The sequence below is a fragment of the Desmodus rotundus genome, chromosome 3 (assembly GCF_022682495.2).
Source record: "Desmodus rotundus isolate HL8 chromosome 3, HLdesRot8A.1, whole genome shotgun sequence".
In the NCBI taxonomy this organism is placed as follows: domain Eukaryota; kingdom Metazoa; phylum Chordata; class Mammalia; order Chiroptera; family Phyllostomidae; genus Desmodus; species Desmodus rotundus.
In genome coordinates this window covers 1,450,879-1,471,198 of record NC_071389.1, presented here as the reverse complement: position 1 = coordinate 1,471,198, position 20,320 = coordinate 1,450,879, and the positions used below count along the sequence as shown (strand labels likewise).

At 65.7% G+C, this 20,320-nt stretch overlaps 1 protein-coding gene across 1 annotated transcript in view; it reads left to right on the top strand.

Moving 5' to 3' along the window:
• Nucleotides 1-17,819, top strand: part of MEGF6 (multiple EGF like domains 6) — a 31,118-nt gene extending 13,299 nt beyond the window's left edge. The window contains exons 7-34 of the mRNA XM_053920389.1: nt 335-454; nt 768-890; nt 1,424-1,594; nt 1,857-1,988; nt 2,642-2,770; nt 4,472-4,600; nt 5,230-5,364; nt 5,455-5,589; nt 7,713-7,838; nt 8,307-8,438; nt 8,518-8,646; nt 8,796-8,927; nt 9,455-9,583; nt 9,667-9,795; nt 9,959-10,087; nt 10,369-10,497; nt 10,763-10,891; nt 11,356-11,484; nt 11,675-11,755; nt 11,794-11,988; nt 12,452-12,580; nt 13,628-13,756; nt 13,887-14,015; nt 14,259-14,387; nt 14,483-14,611; nt 15,167-15,298; nt 15,856-15,900; nt 16,121-17,819. Coding sequence (XP_053776364.1) covers nt 335-454; nt 768-890; nt 1,424-1,594; nt 1,857-1,988; nt 2,642-2,770; nt 4,472-4,600; nt 5,230-5,364; nt 5,455-5,589; nt 7,713-7,838; nt 8,307-8,438; nt 8,518-8,646; nt 8,796-8,927; nt 9,455-9,583; nt 9,667-9,795; nt 9,959-10,087; nt 10,369-10,497; nt 10,763-10,891; nt 11,356-11,484; nt 11,675-11,755; nt 11,794-11,988; nt 12,452-12,580; nt 13,628-13,756; nt 13,887-14,015; nt 14,259-14,387; nt 14,483-14,611; nt 15,167-15,298; nt 15,856-15,900; nt 16,121-16,185 — 3,530 coding nt within the window. The 3' untranslated portion in view covers nt 16,186-17,819. The remainder of the gene's footprint in view (nt 1-334; nt 455-767; nt 891-1,423; nt 1,595-1,856; nt 1,989-2,641; nt 2,771-4,471; nt 4,601-5,229; nt 5,365-5,454; nt 5,590-7,712; nt 7,839-8,306; nt 8,439-8,517; nt 8,647-8,795; nt 8,928-9,454; nt 9,584-9,666; nt 9,796-9,958; nt 10,088-10,368; nt 10,498-10,762; nt 10,892-11,355; nt 11,485-11,674; nt 11,756-11,793; nt 11,989-12,451; nt 12,581-13,627; nt 13,757-13,886; nt 14,016-14,258; nt 14,388-14,482; nt 14,612-15,166; nt 15,299-15,855; nt 15,901-16,120) is intronic.
• The last annotated feature ends 2,501 nt before the right edge of the window (nt 17,820-20,320 follow it).

Genomic DNA, 20,320 nt, shown 5'->3' with positions numbered 1-20,320 from the left:
CCACCCAGGGGCGCACCGCTGCCGGTGCCGTGAGGCTGATGTCCCTCCTGTCACATCTGAGCTCTCTCTGCCCCCAGCCCCAGGGCCACCCAAGGGTAGCTCCCCGAGGCACTGGGAGTCGCACCCAAAACACCGGGGAGCACGAGGGTCTGCTCCCCACAGGGAGACTTTGCCTCTAAGATGGACTCAGCACCCCCAGCCCCTGTCTGGTCCCCACAGCTGGGGTGGCCCTGCAGCTGGGGCGTGTGTCCTGTGGGTGCCTGTGGGTGTGCGTGTGAGCAAGCGTGCCCACTGGGGGTGCTGGGGTGCAGCGGGCTCCCACGTGTCCCCACAGACGTGGACGACTGTGCCGCCGCGCCCTGCTGCCAGCAGGCCTGCACCAACAGCCCCGGCGGCTACGAGTGTGGCTGCTACGCCGGCTACCGGCTCGGCCCCGACGGCTGCGCGTGTGAGGGTGAGCCCGGGTGGCCCGCGCTTTGCCTCTGGGCTTTGGCCGGGCCCCTGTAGTCTGCACGGCTGTTCGGATCGGCCCACTGGACCCCCCAACCTGGGGTCGCCGGTCCCTCTCAGGGGACAGGGCCCCCACCCCAGGCCGCTCCCAGCCCAGCCGCCCTCAGGCAGGGAGTCCACCATCACTCTGAGCCTGGGGCGGGAGGACGGCTGTGGTGGGGGTGTCACTGGGCCCCGGGCCCGCGGGCAGAGCGGGGCTGCAGGGGCCTCCCGAGCCTGCCCCTGAGGACAGGCCCCAGCAGCCCGTCTGCCTGCAGACGTGGACGAGTGCGCGTCTGACCGCGGCGGCTGCGACCACCACTGTACCAACCTGGCCGGCTCCTTCCAGTGCTCCTGCGAGGCCGGCTTCCGGCTGGACGAGGACCGCCGGGGCTGCTCCCGTGAGTCTGCCCCAGCCATCGCACGGGCCCCTTCCCGGAGCAGCGCCCACCCTGCCTTCTTGGCACCTACCTTCCTGCTGGCTGGACCGCCATCAGCCCTGCCTCCTCCACTGGGGGACAGGCTGGGGCAGCGGGTGCAGGGGGTTCTGCTCAGACAAGTGGCCCCTAGGCAGGGTGCCACTGAGGCTCAGCTTCTGCTCTGCCCCAGTGAGAGAAGGGACGCTGTCCTCGGGATGGAGGGCAGCGTCCAGAGGGGCAGACCATTGCTCCCGTCTGGGCTCTGGGTTCCTAGATCCAGGGTGGGGCCAGGCCGGGGCTGGGTCAGGTGCTCAGTGCCATGGGGCCTTGTCTTATCCTGAGAAGTAGAGTCGGGGCAGCTGGGACGCCCGCTGCCCAAGACCAGGGTGAGAGGGGGAATGGGGGAAGAGGGACGGGGTGGGAGCCCTGAGCTAGCTCTGGGCACCGAGGGGCAGGGGTGTCGTCCCAAGCCCAGGTGGGCGGCCAGGGCTGAGGGGCCTTTGTGTCCGGTGCAGCCCTAGAGATGCCCGAGGTGGACCCGGATGGCCGGCTGCCCTTCGCACGGCCCCTGCCCCACGTCTCCGTGCTGCAGGACACGCTGTCCCACCTCTTCCAAGATGACTACGTCGGGGCCGAGGAGGAGGAGGCGGAGGCCCGGGGCGAACACACACTGGAGGAGAAGTTTGGTGAGCAGTGGGCTTTGATCTCAGGGAGGCCGTGGGCGTGAGGGAGGACCTTGTCTGGTCAAGGCCGCGAGGTCCAGCCACACAGCAGTGCATGCCACGCATCAGGGGCTGGGCCTGGGCTGGACGAGTCCCCAGCTCCCGGGCTAGGGCCCTACCACTGGGGGCTTCTGTGGGCAGAGGACACCCTATGGGCCCCCTCCTCTGGCCCCCGGGGCCCTCAAGCCTGGGCGAGGCCTGAGACTCCTGTGCCGTCTGCCCCCAGTCTGCCTGGAGGATGCCTTCGGCCCCGACTGCAGCCTGACCTGTGAGGACTGTGGGAATGGAGGGAGCTGCCTCCCAGGCCTGGATGGCTGTGACTGCCCGGAGGGCTGGACTGGGCTCATCTGCAACGAGAGTGAGGCGCTTTGCAGGGGCGGGGGCAGGGACGGTGCCCCGTGAGCCTGGGACCTGTGCAGAGCCCGTTCCCTTTGCTTCTGCTTGCTGGCCCCAGACAGGCGGTCTGTGTGGGGCTGCCTGCCCACTCGCTCATGCAGTGTCTGCTGACCGCCCGCTCTGTGCCAGGCGTCTGGCCCTCCCAGACATCGCCGCAGATGGGCTGGGATGATGAAGGGTGTCTGGTGAAGAGGAGCTGGTGGCTGGGCCAGTGCCCCCTCTCTCGGTGGGGCAGTGTCTTCCCCAGGCTGCACAGCCTGTTGGTGGTGGGAGCTCGGCGGACAAAACTGCCCCCCGCCTCGTCCAGAGCCTGCGCCACCCACCACCCACAGCCCCCAGGGCAGGGCTGGCCCCGGGCGGCTCAGTGTCGGGACCTCAGGGACTCCGAGGGTCTGCCTGTCGAAAGCACTAGTGGGGAAGGCGCCCGAGTTGGTGCTCAGAGGGATGGGGTGTGGCCATCGTCTGTGACCCCTGCCCTGCATGTGTGTATCACGGCACAAATGTCCTGCTTCCTGCTGTGGGCTGGGCTGGTGTCTCCGTGTCCCTGGAGAGGCTTCGGGGCCCAGGGTCCTGTTGCAGCAGCCCCCAACCTTGTCCCTCCCTGTCCCCCCGCAGCTTGCCCTCCAGACACCTTCGGGAAGAACTGCAGCTCCGCCTGCAGCTGTCAGAACGGCGGGACCTGTGACCCTGTGACGGGGGCCTGCCGCTGCCCCCCGGGTGTCAGCGGAGCCCACTGTGAGGACGGTGGGTGCAGCCCCTCTGGGCGTTGGCAGTGTTCCTGGGGTGGGCAGGAGAGGAGGGCGTCCCTCTCAGCTCCCTCCTGGCTTTCCCCTAGTCACTTTCCTTCCACGGAGTGGGGGAAGCAGCGTGGGTGAGGGGGGCCCTTCATGGAGAGAGGTGCTGAGTTGTCACAGTTTGCTAAGTGTCCTGGGGCCAGATGATCGCAGGTGGCAAAGACCTGTCAGAAGCATCCCACTTTTGGAGTGGGTTCCCCTGGAAGGTAGTGAGCTCCCCATTCCTGGAAGCATTCAAGTAGAGCTGTATGATGGCGGGGTGGGATTTGCAGGAGGCATCATACCTGGGTCTGTGGCTGCATGGGGTGATGCGAACATCCTTTCTAACCCCAAAGTGCCGGCATCCCTGAAGGAACTTGAGGTTCCACAGAAATGATTTTCTCAGGTGACTGATGCTTCTTCAAGTCTTCAGTCCTTTAAAATCCAACCTCTTTTGATCTGATGTCTTGCAGCGACATCAGAGAATGTCGCTGATGTAATTGAGAACTTCCTGCCACAGCAAGCGGAAGGTAGCCGACAGTGGACCCCGTGCGCGGGGTGGGTTCCAAAGTCCAGGGCAGCTGGGCAGGGCTCTGCCTCCTCCCATGCTCGGCTGTCTTGGCTCAGGCAGCCTCACTGTCTTTCTGCCCTTTCAACCCACCGTCCCTGTCCTGCTGAGGGTCCAGACCCTGCTGCCTGTCAGCAACCCCTTTGGGGCGGGCCCTGAAGGGACCCAAGGACGCGGGGCAGGCAAAGGGTCTGCATCTTAGTGCTTCTGCTTGTGAGTCCATGTGGCGTCCCGGAGCCCGGGGTCTCCCCTGGGGTCCTGTGCAGGTGGGCTTGCGGAGGCCCGTCCCAAGAGAGGCCAGGCAGCCAGTGTTCAGGGCGGGGGCACCCCTATCGGCCCCTAGTCCATCCAGGTGTTCTGGGCTTGTGGCTGTCTCCCTCCAGTCTGCCCCGTCGCCCCGCCGTGGCCTCTGCTCCTTTCTCTTTGAAGGACGCCTGCTGTTGGGTGTTGGCCGGCGTGGCTAAGCCAGGATGGTCCCCCTGGAGACCCAGGGGCTGGGATGTGGACGTATCTCGGGGTCACTATGTGGCCCGGGGGGCCCGTCAGCAGTAGGACTGGGTCAGGGGAAGTGCTTTGGGAAGGAAGTCAGAGCCCACTCCTTGTCCTGGCCCCTGAGCCGGCTGGCGCCCGGGACCCTGGCCAGCTGGGGCCGGGTGTCCTTCCCTCTTTGAGGTCTAGAGGTCGGGTGAGGTGGCCACCGAGGGACAGAGGTCAGGATGCTGTGGATGTGGGTCAGACACGGGAGGTTGGGACGGGGCCTGTGTGTGTGTCCAAGTGAGTGCTGAGCCGCATGCCTGCCCCCTGCACCGGCCACCATCCAGGCCATGGAGGTTGGGGGGGAATAGGCCAGCCAGGGCTGATGACTACGTCCTGGGAGCCCCTCCCGTCCCTGCCCTGCCCTCCTGGTGCCCTCACACACCCTCTGACCCCTCCCTGTCTGGGAGGCTGGGCTCTTAGGCTGCTGGTGGCCCCAAAGCCCTCTGGCCGTGCCCTGGAGGCCAGGCCGCTCCTGGCTCTCGTGTGGGCACTGGGGCCCATCAGAACACCTCCTTCAGTGTGGGGACCTTTACAAGTGGGCACTCACAACGAGCCACCTCCCCCCAGGCTGCCCCAAGGGTTTCTATGGCAAGCATTGCCGTAAGAAGTGCCACTGTGCCAACCGGGGCCGCTGCCACCGCCTCTACGGGGCCTGCCTCTGCGACCCTGGGCTGTACGGCCGCTTCTGCCACCTGGGTGAGTCCCCTGCCTGTGCCCAGGAGGGCGGTGCCACTGTTCCCCACTGCCTGCAGTCTGGCTTGGGTCTGACTGGTCACCACTCGCAGATGAGGGTGCGGGCTCAGCGAGGCCCCCGGCTGGGATGTGGGGTCCACCCCGGGTCTGGGGACTCCAGGCCACAAAGCTCCCGGTCTCCAGGGCATCTGGGCGGGCGTACCCCAGCCGAGGTCGGAGAGGTGGCAGCCCTCCCTCAGAAGCTTCTGGGGCACAGGGCTTCTGTTGGGTTTTAGAGACTCCTGGTGTGCAGGGGCGGGCTCTGAGGCCCAGTGGGGCCTGCAGCCCCCGGGGGGGGGGGGCGGAGTGGTGGGCCATGGCTTCCTCCCCGCAGCTCTGTATGGAGAGCCAGGGACCCCACACGTTTCCCGGCTGGGAAGTGGGGTGACCCAGGGCAGATCCCTTAACTTCACTGAGACCCGGTCTCTCGTCTCTAAAACGGGCACAGTGGCCAGGCCTCTGGGACACAGGTGGCTGGGGTGGCCCTGTGCTGGGTCCCAGGGACACAGGCCAGGGAAGGCGGGCTGGAGAGCCCGGGACCGGGGAGGGCTGGGCGCCCAGGCGGCAGGCCCCTCATGGCTCTGTGGGCACAGCCTGCCCACCATGGGCCTTCGGGCCGGGCTGCTCGGAGGATTGCCAGTGTGAGCAGCCAAACACACGGGCCTGCGACAGGAAGGACGGCAGCTGCTTCTGCAAGGCGGGCTTCCGGGGCCAGCGGTGCCAGTACGGTGAGTGCCAGGGCAGGGTGGGGCGGGGCGGGCTGCGGCTCCAGGCGGGGCTGGCTGAGCCCGCAGGCCCCTCTCTCCTCACCCCCGCAGCATGTGAGCCCGGCTTCTTCGGGCCGGGGTGCCGGCAGGCGTGTGCCTGTCCTCCGGGCTTGGCCTGTGACCCTGTCAGTGGCGAGTGTGGGAAGCAGTGTCCTGCTGGCTACCGGGGGGAGGACTGTGACCAAGGTGAGCGGCTGGTCCCTGGAGCCGGGGTCCGGGGGGTGCAGGTTGTCCGGTGCACCTGCAACCTGGAGCTGAGTCAGCCCTGCGGCCTGGCCTGCAGTGCCACCCTCACCCCCGTCCTCCCTTGTCCTGCTGGGCTGCCTGTCGCTGGGCACCTGCGAACATGCTTGGGCAGGGGCTGGTGTGTGTGCCTGGGGCCCGGCCCAGAGAAGGGTCGATGCTTCTCCATGACCGTTCCCTCGCTCGCCCGCTCACTCCTTCCCCTGGAATACTGAGTGCACTCTGAAGCTGAGGTTCAGGGGCTGCCCCCCGTGGCCTGAGCCAGCCAGATAGGCAGCCGCTCCTGGGGGTGGCGGCTCCAGGCCGAGTCCCAGCGGCCTTGCTGGCATGGGTGTGGGTGGCCACACGGGGCCTGGGGCCCTGGGAATGGGCGTAGAACCAGGGGCGAGGCTGGAGGCGTGGGGCCCCTTTACACGTGCCACTTAGATGAGGGGAAGGCCTCCGTGTGAGTACCAGGGCCGCCGCCGCCGCCGGCAGCGACAGAGCACACCACGCTCACGCTGTCCACACCTGTTGGCTCCTGGTGGACAGGATCGGGGTGCGGGGCCCTGTGGTGGGAATGCCGTGACCACAGGTCTGTCCCCTCAGTCAGAGCTGCCTCCCAACCCCCCACCCTCTTGGGAGTCAGGAGGGACCTGGGGGTCTGCCCAGCCTCAGCCAGGGGGCCTGTCTCCCCCCTCACCCAGGCCAGGCCCCTCCCGGGTGGTGGTCCCAGGGACCCTGGTGATGACCCTGTCAAGGCTATTGGTCCCATGGGTACAAGGGGGCCATGTGGGAACCCAGCCAGGGGCCCCCTCCCAAGCCCGACCTGGCCTCTGGGGAGCTCCAGGGTGCAGGCCGCCCGGCCTCTGCTCTCCTGTCTGTGAGGGCACCGTTGGAGCCCGGTGACCCACACAGGTGGCCGCTTGTAGCCTCCCGACTCCCCTCCACCCCTCCCTGCCCCACACCTGCGCACACGTGCGGCCCACCGCCCCCGCGCTGCAGCCCTCCCTTCCAGCCCCTGGCCGCCCGGGCCTGCGGCCTGTTTGCTGAGACGCGGAAGGGCCTCACCCCAGCCCTTCCCTGCGGTTTTCTTACTCCTTCTCTCCCTTTCTTCTTTAAAAGCCTGCAAGTGCCCCAAGGATGAGCCACAGGAAATGACACATGTGTTTTTTATAGGAGCGATGCTCCCCCCCAACCCGCCGTTGTTGGGCCTGGAAAGTATTAGTGAGGCCAACACGCGTCTGCCCCCAGTCAGCGGAGGGGGAGGTCCCGAGGCTGGGCAGGACGGCTCCCGCCAGCCCCGTGGGGCGCCCCGTCTGGGGCCCACAGCGTGGTGCCTGTGTGTGCGCGTGCACGCCTGTGCCCCGTAGGGGGACGTGCGGGGGTCCCCGCAGGGGCTGGGTCTTTGAGACCAGGTTCCTGGAGGTGTGTCCTTTGTACCAGAGCCCCGTCAGGACCCTGTGTTTGGTGGATGTTTGCTCAGTGGAGTCTGATTCTTTGGGACACGGGGTGGAGGGTGACTCGGCCGCCCTCTCCGGGTGCCACGCAGCGTCGGCGTGGGTACCCCAAGCCGAGGCGGACCCGGGGCGTGCTCACGGGGTGGGGCGGGCTGTGCATCAAGGCACCCACATTCCTTCCTGACGCCCTGCTGCCACCGAACCCTCCTGGGCCGCTCCTTCCTGAACCCTCCCACCCCGCAGCTGCAGGGGCGGGGCTCTGAGGGGCTGCAGTGGGGGATCCAGGGGACCCAGGTGGCAGGAGGAAGGGCAGAGCCGTTGTCACCCGCTCCTGGGCGCTCTCCAGGGTCCTAGGTGTCCAGCTACTGCCTCAGCCTGGCACTCTGGCAGCCCCGCCCCGCTGCACCCTCCAGGGTGACCCTCACCCCGCCCCATGCAGATCCCTCCCACCGTGCTCTGTGTCCCTCACTCTGCCCATTCTGAGACCACCCCGCTCTCCTAGGGGACCCCAGCTGTGTCCAGCAGCATTGCTGGGCCAGGGAGCGGGTGCCAGGGTGGGGACCCTGAGGGGAGGAGCACAGCTGCCCTTGTGGGTGGCTGAGGCCAGTCGTTCCCCCTCCCCCACAGAGTGCCCAGCGGGGACATTTGGCGTGAACTGCTCGGGCTCCTGCTCCTGTGGGGGGGCCCCCTGCGACCGGGTCACTGGGCAGTGCCTGTGCCCACCTGGGCGGATGGGCAACGCCTGTGGGGAAGGTGAGTGGCAGGCGTGTCCTGGGCCCCCCACCTCCTTGTGCTGTGCCTCTCCGGTGGGCCTCAGCCCCCGGCTGTGTTTGCAGACCCCAGCTCAGGCTGCTTTGGAGGTGCCCTGATCCCAAGCCCATCTGCAGCAGTGGCAGGAGCCCGTGCTGACCCCCTGTGGCCTGGGAGTGGGGCCAGGGCTGCCCTGCGGGCTGTGTCCATGGGAGACTCCGGGAGCCTCCTCCTTGGGATGGGTTGGCCTGCAGAGCCCCAGTGCTTCCCGGGGGGCCTGCAGGCTGCTTGCTTCCTGCATGGGGGTCTGATGGCCCCTCACAGCTGCTGGGCCACCCCGGGCTGGGACTCTCCTTTGGGCGGTGGTGGCTGCAACCCATTCCTCTCGCGTCCACTCTTGCACATGGGGTTTGGTGCTGTGCCAGATGCCCAGCAAGGCCCGAGGAGACTGACTGGCTGTGGGGGGGCTAGATTGCCCCGAGGGCCGCTGGGGGCTCGGCTGCCAGGAGATCTGCCCGGTGTGTGAGCACGGAGCTGCCTGTGAGCCTGAGACCGGAGCCTGCTGGTGCCGCCCCGGCTACACGGGCAGCCGCTGCCAGGACGGTGAGTGCCAAACAGCTGACCTGAGCCCCTGCCCTGGAGCTGCGGTCCCCGCCCCCGCTCACCCTCCCCGCACCTGCAGTGTGCCCCGCAGGCTGGTTCGGGCCCGGTTGCCACACGCGCTGCTCCTGTGCCAACGACGGGCACTGCGACCCGGCGACCGGACGTTGCAGCTGTGCCCCTGGGTGGACCGGCCTCAGCTGCCAGAGAGGTAGGTGGCCGTGTCCAGTGCCCCTACCCCTGGAGAAGCCTCCACCCGGAACCCGGGGGGCTGGGGGCGGGCGGGAAGCCCTGCCCTGCTGACTGGCTGCAGGGCCTGTGGCTCCGGCAGCCGGCGCAGTGTGATGGGGTCTGTTGCAGCCTGTGACAGCGGACGCTGGGGACCCGACTGCAGCCGCGCCTGCAACTGCAGCACGGGCCACGGGGGCTGCGACGCCGTCAGCGGCGCCTGCCTGTGCGAGGCCGGCTCCCTGGGCCCGCAGTGCGAGCAGCGTGAGTGCGCTCGGCACGCTACACGGTTGCACAGATTTGCACACGCACACTCATACACCTGCACACACATGCATGCAAGTGTTGGGGGCCCTGCCCTCTTGTCCCACACAGCAGGGGGGGGGCTCACCTGAATGGCCCAACAGGAGGCCCCCTGGAGCAGCAGTGGGGGGAGGAGGGCCTGTCACACCCCTTGGGACCCCGGGAGCAGGGAGGAGCATGGCTTCTAAGGACCAAGGGGCGTGCCTTCCATCTGTGCCCCATGACTGAGTGGGGGAGACGAGCTGGGTCTGGGGCAAGTCCTCCTACAAGTGTCCCCAAAAGTCACCCCTGGGGCCCCTGCTCCACTGGGGCTTGGTTCCTGCTTGGGCGGGGGTGGGGGAGGGGGAGCCCAGCACCCTGGGGCAGGAAGGGGCTTCTCCCTGGGCCGGCCCCTCCATCCTGCCCCTGGGGATGGCGGAGGCCCAGGTAGGACAGGGTGAGACTCCCCGTCCTCCCGGCTGATGGTGGGCTGGGGCTGTGTGTCTCAGGATGTCCCGAAGGCCACTTTGGGCCGGGCTGTGAGCGGCGGTGTCAGTGTGAGCATGGGGGTGCCTGTGACCACGTCAGTGGGGCCTGTACCTGCCCAGCCGGCTGGCGGGGAACCTTCTGTGAGCGAGGTGAGCAGGGGCGGGGCCGGGGGCCGGGAGAGTGGGCAGGGCCTGGAGACCTGGCCATGCCCATCACCACCTCTCCCCTGCAGCCTGCCCGGCCGGCTTCTTCGGACTGGACTGCCGCCATGCCTGCGACTGCGCCAACGGGGCGCCCTGCGACGCTGCGAGTGGTGCCTGCCTCTGCCCTGCGGGCCGCCGGGGCCCCCGCTGCACCCAGAGTGCGTGAGGCCCTGTCGGCCCCGGGCTGTGCCCACTAAGGCCAGTGTGGTGGCCCTCATTCAAAGGCACCCTGAGTGATGCCCAGGCTAGAGAGAGCGGCTGCCCCTCCCAGGGTCCGTGTCCCCTGGCCTCTGACCCATGACCTCTGACCCTTCTCTGCAGCCTGCCCGGCCTTCACCTATGGGCACAACTGTAGCCAGGCCTGCTCCTGCTTCAACGGGGCCTCCTGTGACCCAGTCCACGGGCAGTGCCACTGTGGCCCTGGCTGGATGGGCCCCAGCTGCCTCCAGGGTAAGCCTTGCCCAGCACCCTGGGGCCACCTGGCCCCTGGGGGAGGGAAGGACAGTGGCTGCTGAGGACCCACGGCCCCACCTTCAGTGCCGAGCCCCCCATAGCTGGGGTGGTGAGCACAGGTGGCCTGGGGCAGATGGTCCAAGGGGCAGCAGTGGGAGAGGTCTCCGCCCCCCATTTAATGTTGGGCTTTGGGCTGTCCCCCGGACAGAGGGAGGGCCCAGGCCCTCGAGGGCCTGGCGGGTGGGAGCTGCACCCCTCCCAGCCCTGTCTGTCCCCAGCCTGCCCCGCGGGTCTGCACGGCGAGAACTGCCAGCATGCCTGCCTCTGCCGGAACGGAGGCACCTGCGACCCTATCTCAGGCCACTGCACCTGCCCAGAGGGCTGGGCTGGCCTGGCCTGCGAGAAGGGTGAGCACTGGGAAGGCAGAGGAGGGATGGGGGACCCTGCAGGTCCATGGGAGCCAGGTCTGGAGCCCCGATGGGCCCCAGGCAGCCCCTCCCTCTGTGTCAAAGCCAGCTCTCCGCTTGCAGTGGGGACAGCGTCCTGGGTGTGACCTCCAGCCTGCAGTGTGAGCAGCCACTGCCTGGGACACGGGATCCAAGGCTTTGGGTGGGTCCCAGGGTTGGAGCCCTGCCCCAGGAAATGGGACCCCCGCTCCTTTCCACCCTGCAGAGTGCCTCCCGGGGCACTTCGGAGCCGGCTGCCAGCACAGCTGCAGGTGCCTCAATGGCGGCCTCTGTGACCGGCACATGGGCAGCTGCCTCTGCCCCGCTGGCTGGATGGGGGGCAAGTGTCAGAGCTGTGAGTGGGATGGGCTGGGGGCCGGTGTGGGGGGCTCAGAGGCCCCACTGGCCCAGCAGGGGCAGCCTCAGCCCCGTTCCAGGTGTGGGTCCTCAGCAGGGTGGTCAGGTGTCCTGTGGGGGTGGGGCTGCTGTTTGGGCGGCCCAGGGCCCCCCGTGAGAGGGTCTTGACTCCCGAAGAGAGACTGGAGGCAGGCGGCCCCACCCTCTCGCCATCTCCTCCTGCAGCCTGTGCCGAGGGCACATTCGGGGCTCGCTGTGAGGAGCGTTGTGTCTGCTGGTGGGGAGCCACCTGCCACCGCGTCACCGGGGCCTGCCTCTGCCCCCCGGGATGGAGGGGCTTGCGGTGTGACACCAGTGAGCCCCCAGCTCCGCCAGCACCTGGGGGTGGGTCCTTTAGCCTGGAAGCCCTCCAGGCCTACACTGGCCCCAGGGCTCCGCAACCCAGCCCCCGCCTTCCCGCAGCCTGCCCGCATGGCTGGTTCGGAGAGGCTTGTGCCCAGCGCTGCCGGTGCCCGCCAGACGCCGCCTGCCACCATGTCACTGGAGAGTGTCGCTGTCCCCCAGGCTTCACTGGGCCCGGCTGTGAACAGGGTAGGTGGCCGAGCTGGTTGGGCCCCAGGTAGTGGGTAGCTCTGCCCTCCAGATGCAACCTGGAACTCAGGCCGTGTGTCCCCCTGGGCTGGGCCTCGAGACCTCCCACCACGAGGGGTGCAGGGGTGGTGGCTCTGGGACGATACCCGTTCTGGGGCTGGGCTGGACTTACGCCTGGCCTGCACCCCAGCCTGCCCGCCCGGCACCTTTGGGGAGAACTGTGGGCAGAAGTGCCGGTGTCCCAGCAAGAACCAGGCACCGCCAGCTCGGCGTCCTCAGGGAGACCCTCGTGCGGGTAGGGGGTGGAAGGCGGGGGGCTCTGCGCTAGGGGGCACGCCTGGCCCCTCGGCCCTCAGCTGGCTCCTCCCCCTGCAGGGTGCCCTCCTGGGCGCTTTGGGTGGGGTTGTGAGCAGCTGTGTGGATGTCTCAACGGGGGATCCTGTGACGCAGCCACGGGCACCTGCCGCTGCCCCACCGGCTTCCTGGGCGCTGACTGTGGCCTCTGTGAGTGCTGGGTGGAGGGGCAGCTCCTTCCTGCGCCTTGGTGGGTGCCCCCCTCCCTGGGTCTGTGGGGAGGACAGCCCCCTGCCCACCAGCCATCCCAGTCCTCCTGTGGGACCCAGGCGGGGCGAGGCTGGGGGATCCCCGCAGGCAATGTGCTGTGCTCCCTCCTGGGTCATGCCTGCCAGGGGTGGTGCATGGCCGTGCAGAGGTCAGCGGGTGTGCTGCCGAGGACAGGGCCTTCCTCTGAGTCACATGGGGACTTCCCACCCGTCTGGGATGCCGGCCGGGCGCGATGGAGGCCCTGGTGACTCACTGGGCCCCCAGCTGAGCCTTCGGGAGACAGGAGATGCCAGAGCTGCAGGGGGCAGGGGCGCAGGGACACTCCTCCCTGCCCCACCCTGTCCCTGTGTGGCAGAGGAGGGTGTCCAGCCAGGGGCCGCACCCTCCCATTTCCTCCCGGCAGCCTGTCCACAGGGCCGCTTCGGCCCCAGCTGTGCCCACCTATGCAACTGTGGGCAGGGGGCGACCTGCGACCCCGTGACTGGCAACTGCACCTGCCCCCCGGGGAGGACAGGAGCCCACTGTGAGCATGGTGAGTGCCGACTCGCCGCTCTGGGTACTCCCAGGCACCCCTCCACCAGCCGTGGGGCGGAGCAGCGGGGTCCATGGCCCATTCACACCCGTGGCTGCTGTGGAGCCCTCCCTTCCCCTCCAAGTGCCCCATGGGATAAGCAAGCTCCCTGCTGGTGTGGACAGCAGTGTCCCGCTGGGGTCAGTGGGCCATCCGACACCACCCCATGCCTTCCCTTGACCACGGCCCCTGACTCAGGCCATCGAGTGGCCCGTTCCCATCCCTGTGCCCAGTGGGGGCAGCACAGGGTCCCTCTGGCCCCATAGCGGGAGGTGTCAGGTGGATGTTCAGTCTGAGATTGGAGCCAGCCTCCTGGCTGGTGTCCCCTTGGGGTGGGGTCCTTCCGGCCCTTTCTGCTGGGCTGAGGGGCTGCGCCCCAGTGCAGGGGGTCTTGGAGCATAGGCCTTGGTGGGGAAATGGGGTGACCCTGGGATCGGTCATGGAGCTGACGCTCGCGATAGCGTGTGTTCCCCACCACCACACCCACTGCCCCTTAGCCTGGCCCCCGGTAGGTCCGAGCTGCCTGCCACCCTCTGGCCCTTACAGAGGGGCCGGTGACACGCCCTGCTTCTCAGCCTGGGGCAGCAAAGGGTCAGGAGCCCCAGGACCTGGCTCCAGCTGGGCACGTCCTCACCCTGGAGGACGGCAGCCTTGGGTCAATCAGATGTGAGCAGGGGCTGCTGGAGTACAGGGTGTGTGCACAGAGCTGCCTCCTCCAGGAAGGCTTCCCTGACCCTCTCCCAGCAGCTGGGCTGGTGCTCAAAGCCCCTGGAGTGCCCAGGCCCCTTTCCCCCGTATCACCCTCGGCTCTGGGTCAGGCCTGGCCTGTGCTGACTGGAAGGACGGGGGACTGGGCATCGCTCCCTGGTACCCGTGTGCCCCGGGTGCGGAGACTGGCCCTGGAGGTCCTGGGAAGCGTTTGTTTAATGCATGTCTGACCTGGTGGGGATGTGTCTCAGAGCATGTGTAGCCATAGGCCAGAGCTCCCAGCACGGCTTCTGTCTGCAGACTGTCCCCAGAACCTGTTTGGCGCGAGCTGTGAACACTCGTGTGCCTGCAGAAACGGGGGCCTGTGCCACCCGGCCAACGGCAGCTGCTCCTGCGGCCTGGGCTGGATGGGGCCGCACTGCGAGCTGGGTGAGTATCTGAGCCAGCTGGGCAGGCCGGAGGGCCGGCTCCAGGTCCCCTGAAGCAGGCTAGCGCCCTGGGGCCGCCCCTGTGCCCCCCGCACTTCCACAGCAGGAGGCCGACCTGCCGCTCTCTCCAGCCTGCCCCGAGGGGCGCTACGGGGCCGCCTGCAGCCTGGAGTGCGCCTGCCGCCACAACGGCACCTGTGATCCCCGCACGGGCGCCTGCCACTGCCGCCCCGGCTTCTACGGCCAGGCCTGTGAGCACTGTGAGTCGTGGGGGCAGGCCCTGGCCCGGTGCCCACTCCTCCCGCCCACATCGGGGATCTGGGCTGAGCTGGGCTCTTGGGGGCTTGACCCCAGATTACGGTGGGCTGGAATTGGAGCCGCTGGAGCTCCCGCCTGAGCCCAGGCCGTGACGAGGGAGCCAGGCTTTGGTGGGAAGAAGCGGGAGCCCAGTCCTTGGCTCACCCAGTAAGCTGAGGCAGGAGCTCTAACCCATCCTCCCTCAGCCTGTCCCCCTGGCTTCCACGGGGCTGGCTGCCAGGGGCTGTGCAAGTGCCAACACGGAGGCCTCTGCCACCCGGCCAGCGGCCAGTGTCTCTGCCTTGCCGGCTTCCGTGGCCAGTTCTGCGAGAGCGGTGAGTGCTCCGAACCCACCCCTTGCCCTGGCCCTGCCCGCACCCAGTCTGGGGTGGGGCAGGAGGAGATGCTGAGCCCACTGCCCCCCACCCAGGGTGTGAGCCGGGTTCATTCGGAGATGGCTGCCGCCAGCGGTGTGACTGCGAGCGGGGGGCTGGCTGCGACCCTGTCACTGGCCACTGCTTGTGCCCCCCAGGGCACATGGGGGCCACCTGTGGCCTCGGTGAGTCTGGGGTCCCGCTGGCAGAGGCACTGGCAGGGGTCTCTGCCTGTGGCCCACGATGCTGGTCCAGCCCCACATGTGCCGAGCTCGGGTCTGGGCTCCGGGTGCTTCTGTTCCCGCCCCCTGCGGGGGCTCCCACTGTCTGAGCCACACCCTGTCCTCAGGCCACCCCCAGAGTTCCCAGGTGACCTCTGCCCAGGGCAGAGGCTGAGGTCAGAGGAAAAGTCCCCTGTGAGGTGGGAAGGAGACCTTCCTGATCAGCTGACACCACGGATTGGGACAGGCGGGGCCGTCCCATATGTGGTCTTGCCCTGGGGGTGCATCCCTGACCCAGGCCCCCTTTGCCCGCACCAGGCCTGGGCAGGACCTGGGGCCTGTGATCCTGGGCAGGCGCTCAGTGCCTGGCGCTTGCCCACGTGAGAGCTCCCACGGGGAAGGGAAACTGAGGCTGGGGATCTGCCCCTGCAGAGGGTGGCCTGGCTGGGGTGGGCAGGGATGACGCTCAGCTTTGTCTCTCCTGCTCCCCGCCTCTCCCCAACCCCCCGCCCGACGCAGACTGCAGACCCGGCTTCTTCGGCCCAGGCTGCGTGCTGCGCTGTGACTGCGGGGGTGGCGCTGACTGCGACCCTGTCAGTGGCCAGTGCCACTGCAGGGATGGCTACACAGGGCCCACGTGCCAGCAAGGTGAGTCACACTCCTGGGGAGAGAGGAACGGGGACACTGCCCTGAACCCCACCCCCGACCCAGGCCTGTCCCCGCTCCCCATCCCTGTCCCCTGCCTTCGGATGAGAGAAGTATAACCCTACAGCCAGGGGGCCTTGGAGCAGGGCTTGGCTTGCTGCCCTCCCCGAGCATCCCCACCATCTTCCGTCCCAGATAGGCTCCTCCCACTTGGGGCGGGGCCAGGGAGGTGGGACAAACCCTGCTCGGGACTTAATGCTGGCCAGGCGGCACCTGGTGGTCAGGTGTGGCACTGCACCACGGGCCCTGAAGGCCCTGACAGGCCCTGACAGCCCCTGGCAGCCTTGATATCAAGAGAGGTTGCAGTGGGCCCGGCTAGGTCTGTAGTGAAGCCCCCCATCCACCCAAAGTCTGAACGAGGCAGGGCTGGGAGAACTCATTTGGGGAGGGGAGGCCCCACCACTTGCACAGGAGGGGGATCCTTGCAGGCCTGGGTTTCCCTTCACTGGGGTCCCCCCAGGAGCGGGGCCCTAAGATGATTGCTCTCCATCTGCCTTCACGTGGGCCGCCCCAGCTCTCTGGGGCCCCGCTCCCAGCCCTGAGTCCAGGTAAGGGGGCTGGGAGGCATTGGGTGGCTTCACTGCTGTGTGATCAGCAGACTAAGGCCAGAGGAGGAAGAGGCTCGGGCACTTATGTGGAATCTGACCCTCAGAGAATGGCCCAGGGGAGGCTGGGAGGAGTGGCTGGAGCTGGCGAGCAGAGGTTGGGGGCGTGCAAAGCACCCCTGCCCCCTGCCTGGGGCTGACCCTCAGCCTCCTGTCCTTGCAGCGGCCGCGCACACAGCCCCTCCCAGACCAGCGCCCACGCTCCGCAGCAGGGCAGAGGACCGCTAGCTCAGAGGCAGCGAGGTGCTCCTCCTGGGTGCCGCACTGAGGGGACCTGGGGGCTTCGGTGACTTCTGAGTAGGGACTCCACGGGCCAGGACTGCGGCCCACCCTCGCTTCCCAGGGCTGTGGACAGCTGCGCAGCCTCGCCATCCACAAGGACAAGCAGGGATCACCTGGCCTCCAGGAGGGTGGCTCCACCTGGTGAAGCTGCTCCAGCCCGGAGCCCAGGCCAGTGGACTGGCCTGTGCGGAGGGGGCCCGCCCCTCCCCCCGCCACCTGGCTCAGACTGCTGGCAGCTGTGGGTGTACGTGCAGCTGTGGGGCCCCTGTGCCCCGAGCAGGTTCTTTGGTGCTAGGCCCTGGGACTGGTGCAGCCCACCTGTTACCTGGAAGCGCCACCGGCCATATTTATGGGATGGTATTTATGGGCAGCCGGACACGCCCGCTGCACCCCTGGGTACTGGAAGGCTGCCTGTCTCCTGCCTGCCCCAGGAAGCCCGGACTGGGGACTGTGGGGCCCTGAGGGGCCTCGGGGCGGTGGGCTCTGGTACTTTGTGAAACCCAGTAAGTTAAGAAAGGAGCAGCCGCTGCTCAAGGCCTGTGCGTGTGCTTCTCGTGGCGCCTCCCAGGTGCATGGGTTTGACTGTCCTCGGCCAGGAGCCTCCCCTGACTGGGGCGGCCCCACCGGTCCCAGGCCCATTGGGCCCCTGCTCCTCCATGGCAGTGGGAGTGGAGCTGGGGGTACCCTGCTCCCCAGAGCTCTCGAAGGACAGCAGGGGCTGCTGCAGTGGAGGTGGTGGGCCTGCTAGACCAGCTCACAGCTGAGGTGCCCGAGAGCCAGGCAGCAGAGCTCAGCTGGCCCCAGAGCCTGCGGGCCGAGAGGTGCCTGACCCAAGGGTGGGGGTGGTATGGGGGCAGTCCCTCCTGACCTCAGGCCGGAAACAGTGGTGGGCAGAGAACATCACAGGGGCATGTGGCCAGTAGAGAGGGTTGGACCCAGACTGTCACACCAGACACCGAGGGTCTGAGCTGTAGCCCCAGCCCCTACCCCCCAACAGCTACCCGGAGGGCGAAGGACCTCACGGCGCAAAATACTGAGGGCTCTAGGAAGCCCCACGCCTTCCATGGCCAAGTAAGGAACAACGGGTAGAGGAGGAGGCTAAAGGGAGGAGCCACGTGCTAAGACTTTAGTCAATTGGGTAAACACGGAGGAGCCTAAGGGAGGGCAGGAGGAGGCAGTTAGAGGCGAGCCGGAGCCCTCGTGCAGACTGAGTCGGGGCAGGTGGCAGACTCAGCTGGTTCGTGGGCTTCCCAGCCCAGCGCACGCTCCTAGCAGGCAGCCGGGAGGCTGGGGGAGAGAACACAACAGAAAGGCTCAGAGAAATGCACAAGGAAGGGTGGGTGTCCTTCTAACTGGGAGTGAAGACCACTGACTCGAAGCCACGGTGAACGTGGTCTCAGGCCCAAAGGTGGGGGTCTCAGACCGAAAGGGCTCTACATGCAGAAAAATAAAAGTTCGAAAGCCACACCCCCGTGAGCAGCAAGGACGCCAGTGGCACCAAAAGAATGGGGACCAGGGTGGCGTCAGACTTGGTCACAGGAACAATCCAAGCAGAGAGACACTGGTGTGCTGTTTTCAAAGTGTTTAAGAAAAAAACTTGAAACTTGAATTTTTTAAAAATGGTTTTATTTATTTATTTTCAGAGAGGGGAAGGGAGGGAGAAAGAGAGGGAAACATTAACACGTGGTTGCCTCTCACTCGCCCCCTACTGGGGACCTGGCTGGAAACCCAGGCATGTGCCCTAACCAGGGATCCAACAGGTAACCCTTTGGTTTGCAGGCCGGCGCTCAATCCACTGAGCCACACCAGCCAGGGTGTAAACTTGCATTTTACTCCCGCTAAACCACAATCCGGCCCTCCACCTTGTTTTATCCCACCCCGCACCTCGTTTCTACCCGGCAGCAGTGCCGAGCTCCGTGCCCCTAGTGAAGGAGTAGTTACATTTACACAGTCCTACATTACATTCGGCCCTTTGAAGGCAACCGCGAGGCTGATGTGGCCCCCGGTGAAAATGGGTTTGACACCCCTGGGCTAAACTATCACCAAACAGCAAAGCCCACGCTGCTCTTGGCGGGTGCCCACGTGGAAACCGGCCCTGGGCGTGCAGGGAGGAGGCTCCCAGCGAGAAGGGGGAGAAGCAGGGTGGGGGCGCCCTCCAAACAACCTAGGGTTGAAGAGAATCAAACGTCGAGAACAGGAACTCCAGACAGTCCCACCGAGAGGGCCGAGTGCTCAGCTCACTCCCGCTGCTGGGAGGGAGACGGCGAGAGCCGGTAGGCAGGTCGGGTCGTGCTGCCACCAGGAGGAAACGTCTGCACAGGACAGCGGGGAAGGAGGAAAAATAAAGCGTAGGAAGAAGAAAGCAGGGCTTCCAGAGAGCCGGAGAGGGAAGGCCCCTGCGAGAGCAAGCCTCCCGGGGGCACACACCTGAGAGAGCAGGGATTGGAACTGGGTTCAGACAGTTTGCCTCCTTGCTGCAACTGTTTTGAATCAATTAAAAAGCAAACGGGGGAATGTAGGAGGCAGGTGGGCGAATCCTAATGTAAATGGCCACAAGAGCTCGAACAGCGGACCCCTGAGCTGCAGTGAACGTCATTCGACATTATTCACGGCAAAAGGTACGGCGTAGAAACAGGCACACGAAGTGAACCCCAAAACCACCAGGGCGGCAGTTTTAATATTTCAAGCTGAAAAGCGCCATAAGTGACTATGTAAATACATACACACGGGTACAGGCTCAGAATTCAACAGCGACGACAATGTAACAGGTAGAAATAAACAACTGGTAATGTTAACGTGCTCGCTACAAAAGCCAAGAGGTTAAGCAAAAAAGACATAAGCAGCCCTGGCTGGTGTGGCTCAGTGGATTGAGCACCAGCCTGAGAACCAAAGCATTGCCGGTTTGATTCCCAGTTAGGGCACATATCTGGGTTGTGGGCCAGGTCCCTAGCAAGGGGTACGTGAGAGGCAACCACACATTGATGTTTCCCTCCCTTCCCCTTCCCTAGAAGTAAATAGAATTCTGAAAAAAAGACAAGTAGTGATGAAGCATCTTTTAAAGATTTTATTTTTAGAGGGGGGAAGGGAGAAAAAGAAAAAACATCAACATGTGGTTGCACCTACTGGGGGCCTGGTCCACAACCCAGGCCTGTGCTGTGACTGGGAATCGAACCAGCAACCCCTTGATTCGCAGGCCAGCGCTCAACCCACTGAGCCACACCAGCCAGGGTGCACTAAGCAAGCTTGAACACATGCTATATTTTATGCTTACATTCCTCTATTGTATTCACAGGAATATAAATGTATGTACACATTTATATTTATGTATATAAACTTTACAATCCATAAAAATATTTAACAAAATCAAAATTTCTTCAAAGACATAATAAACAAAACTAGCAAGATTATTTTTTAAACATAAAGACAAAATGTAGGAAGAAAACTACAGACACAGTAGAGAGCATGGTCTGAAATAAAAAGGAGTGTTATGAACAACTGTGCAGCCGTAACTTGAAAAGGGGTATGTTTGGGGGAAACACAGGATGCCGGGATTGCTGTGGGTAGAGATGAAACACCTGAATAAACCAAGAACTTCGGTAAATGCGAACAGTAATCAGAGCGCTCCTCCGGACCCACCCCCAGGAAAGCCCGGGGAGACGCTGGTGCAGGCTGTTGTGCCGACTTTGAAGACCCCGGGGACTTATGTAACAGGATTATTCCAGAAACTTTAGAGGAAAACAGCTCGACTCAGTTCACAAGGCCAGCGGGAGCTTGGTCCTAAAACCAGTGTTGAGGGTGGTGCAAGTAAGGAGAAATACAGCCTCTTTCCGGGCACACAAAACTCCCAAATAAAACAGCTCCTCGAGTGAACATATTTTTAAATACCATCGCGTTAATCCGATGGGCATTGGACTTGATTCAAACGCCGGGGCAGTCTGATGTCAGAAGATGGGCCAGTGTGGGTGAGGGGAACCGGAGGGCCACCTTGGTAGGAGCGGACGGCGTGGGCGGGGTCCAGCCTCTGTGCAGGGCATGCGTCCTCAGAGCAGGGGACAGGGAGGGGCTGTGCCATGTGGCGCAC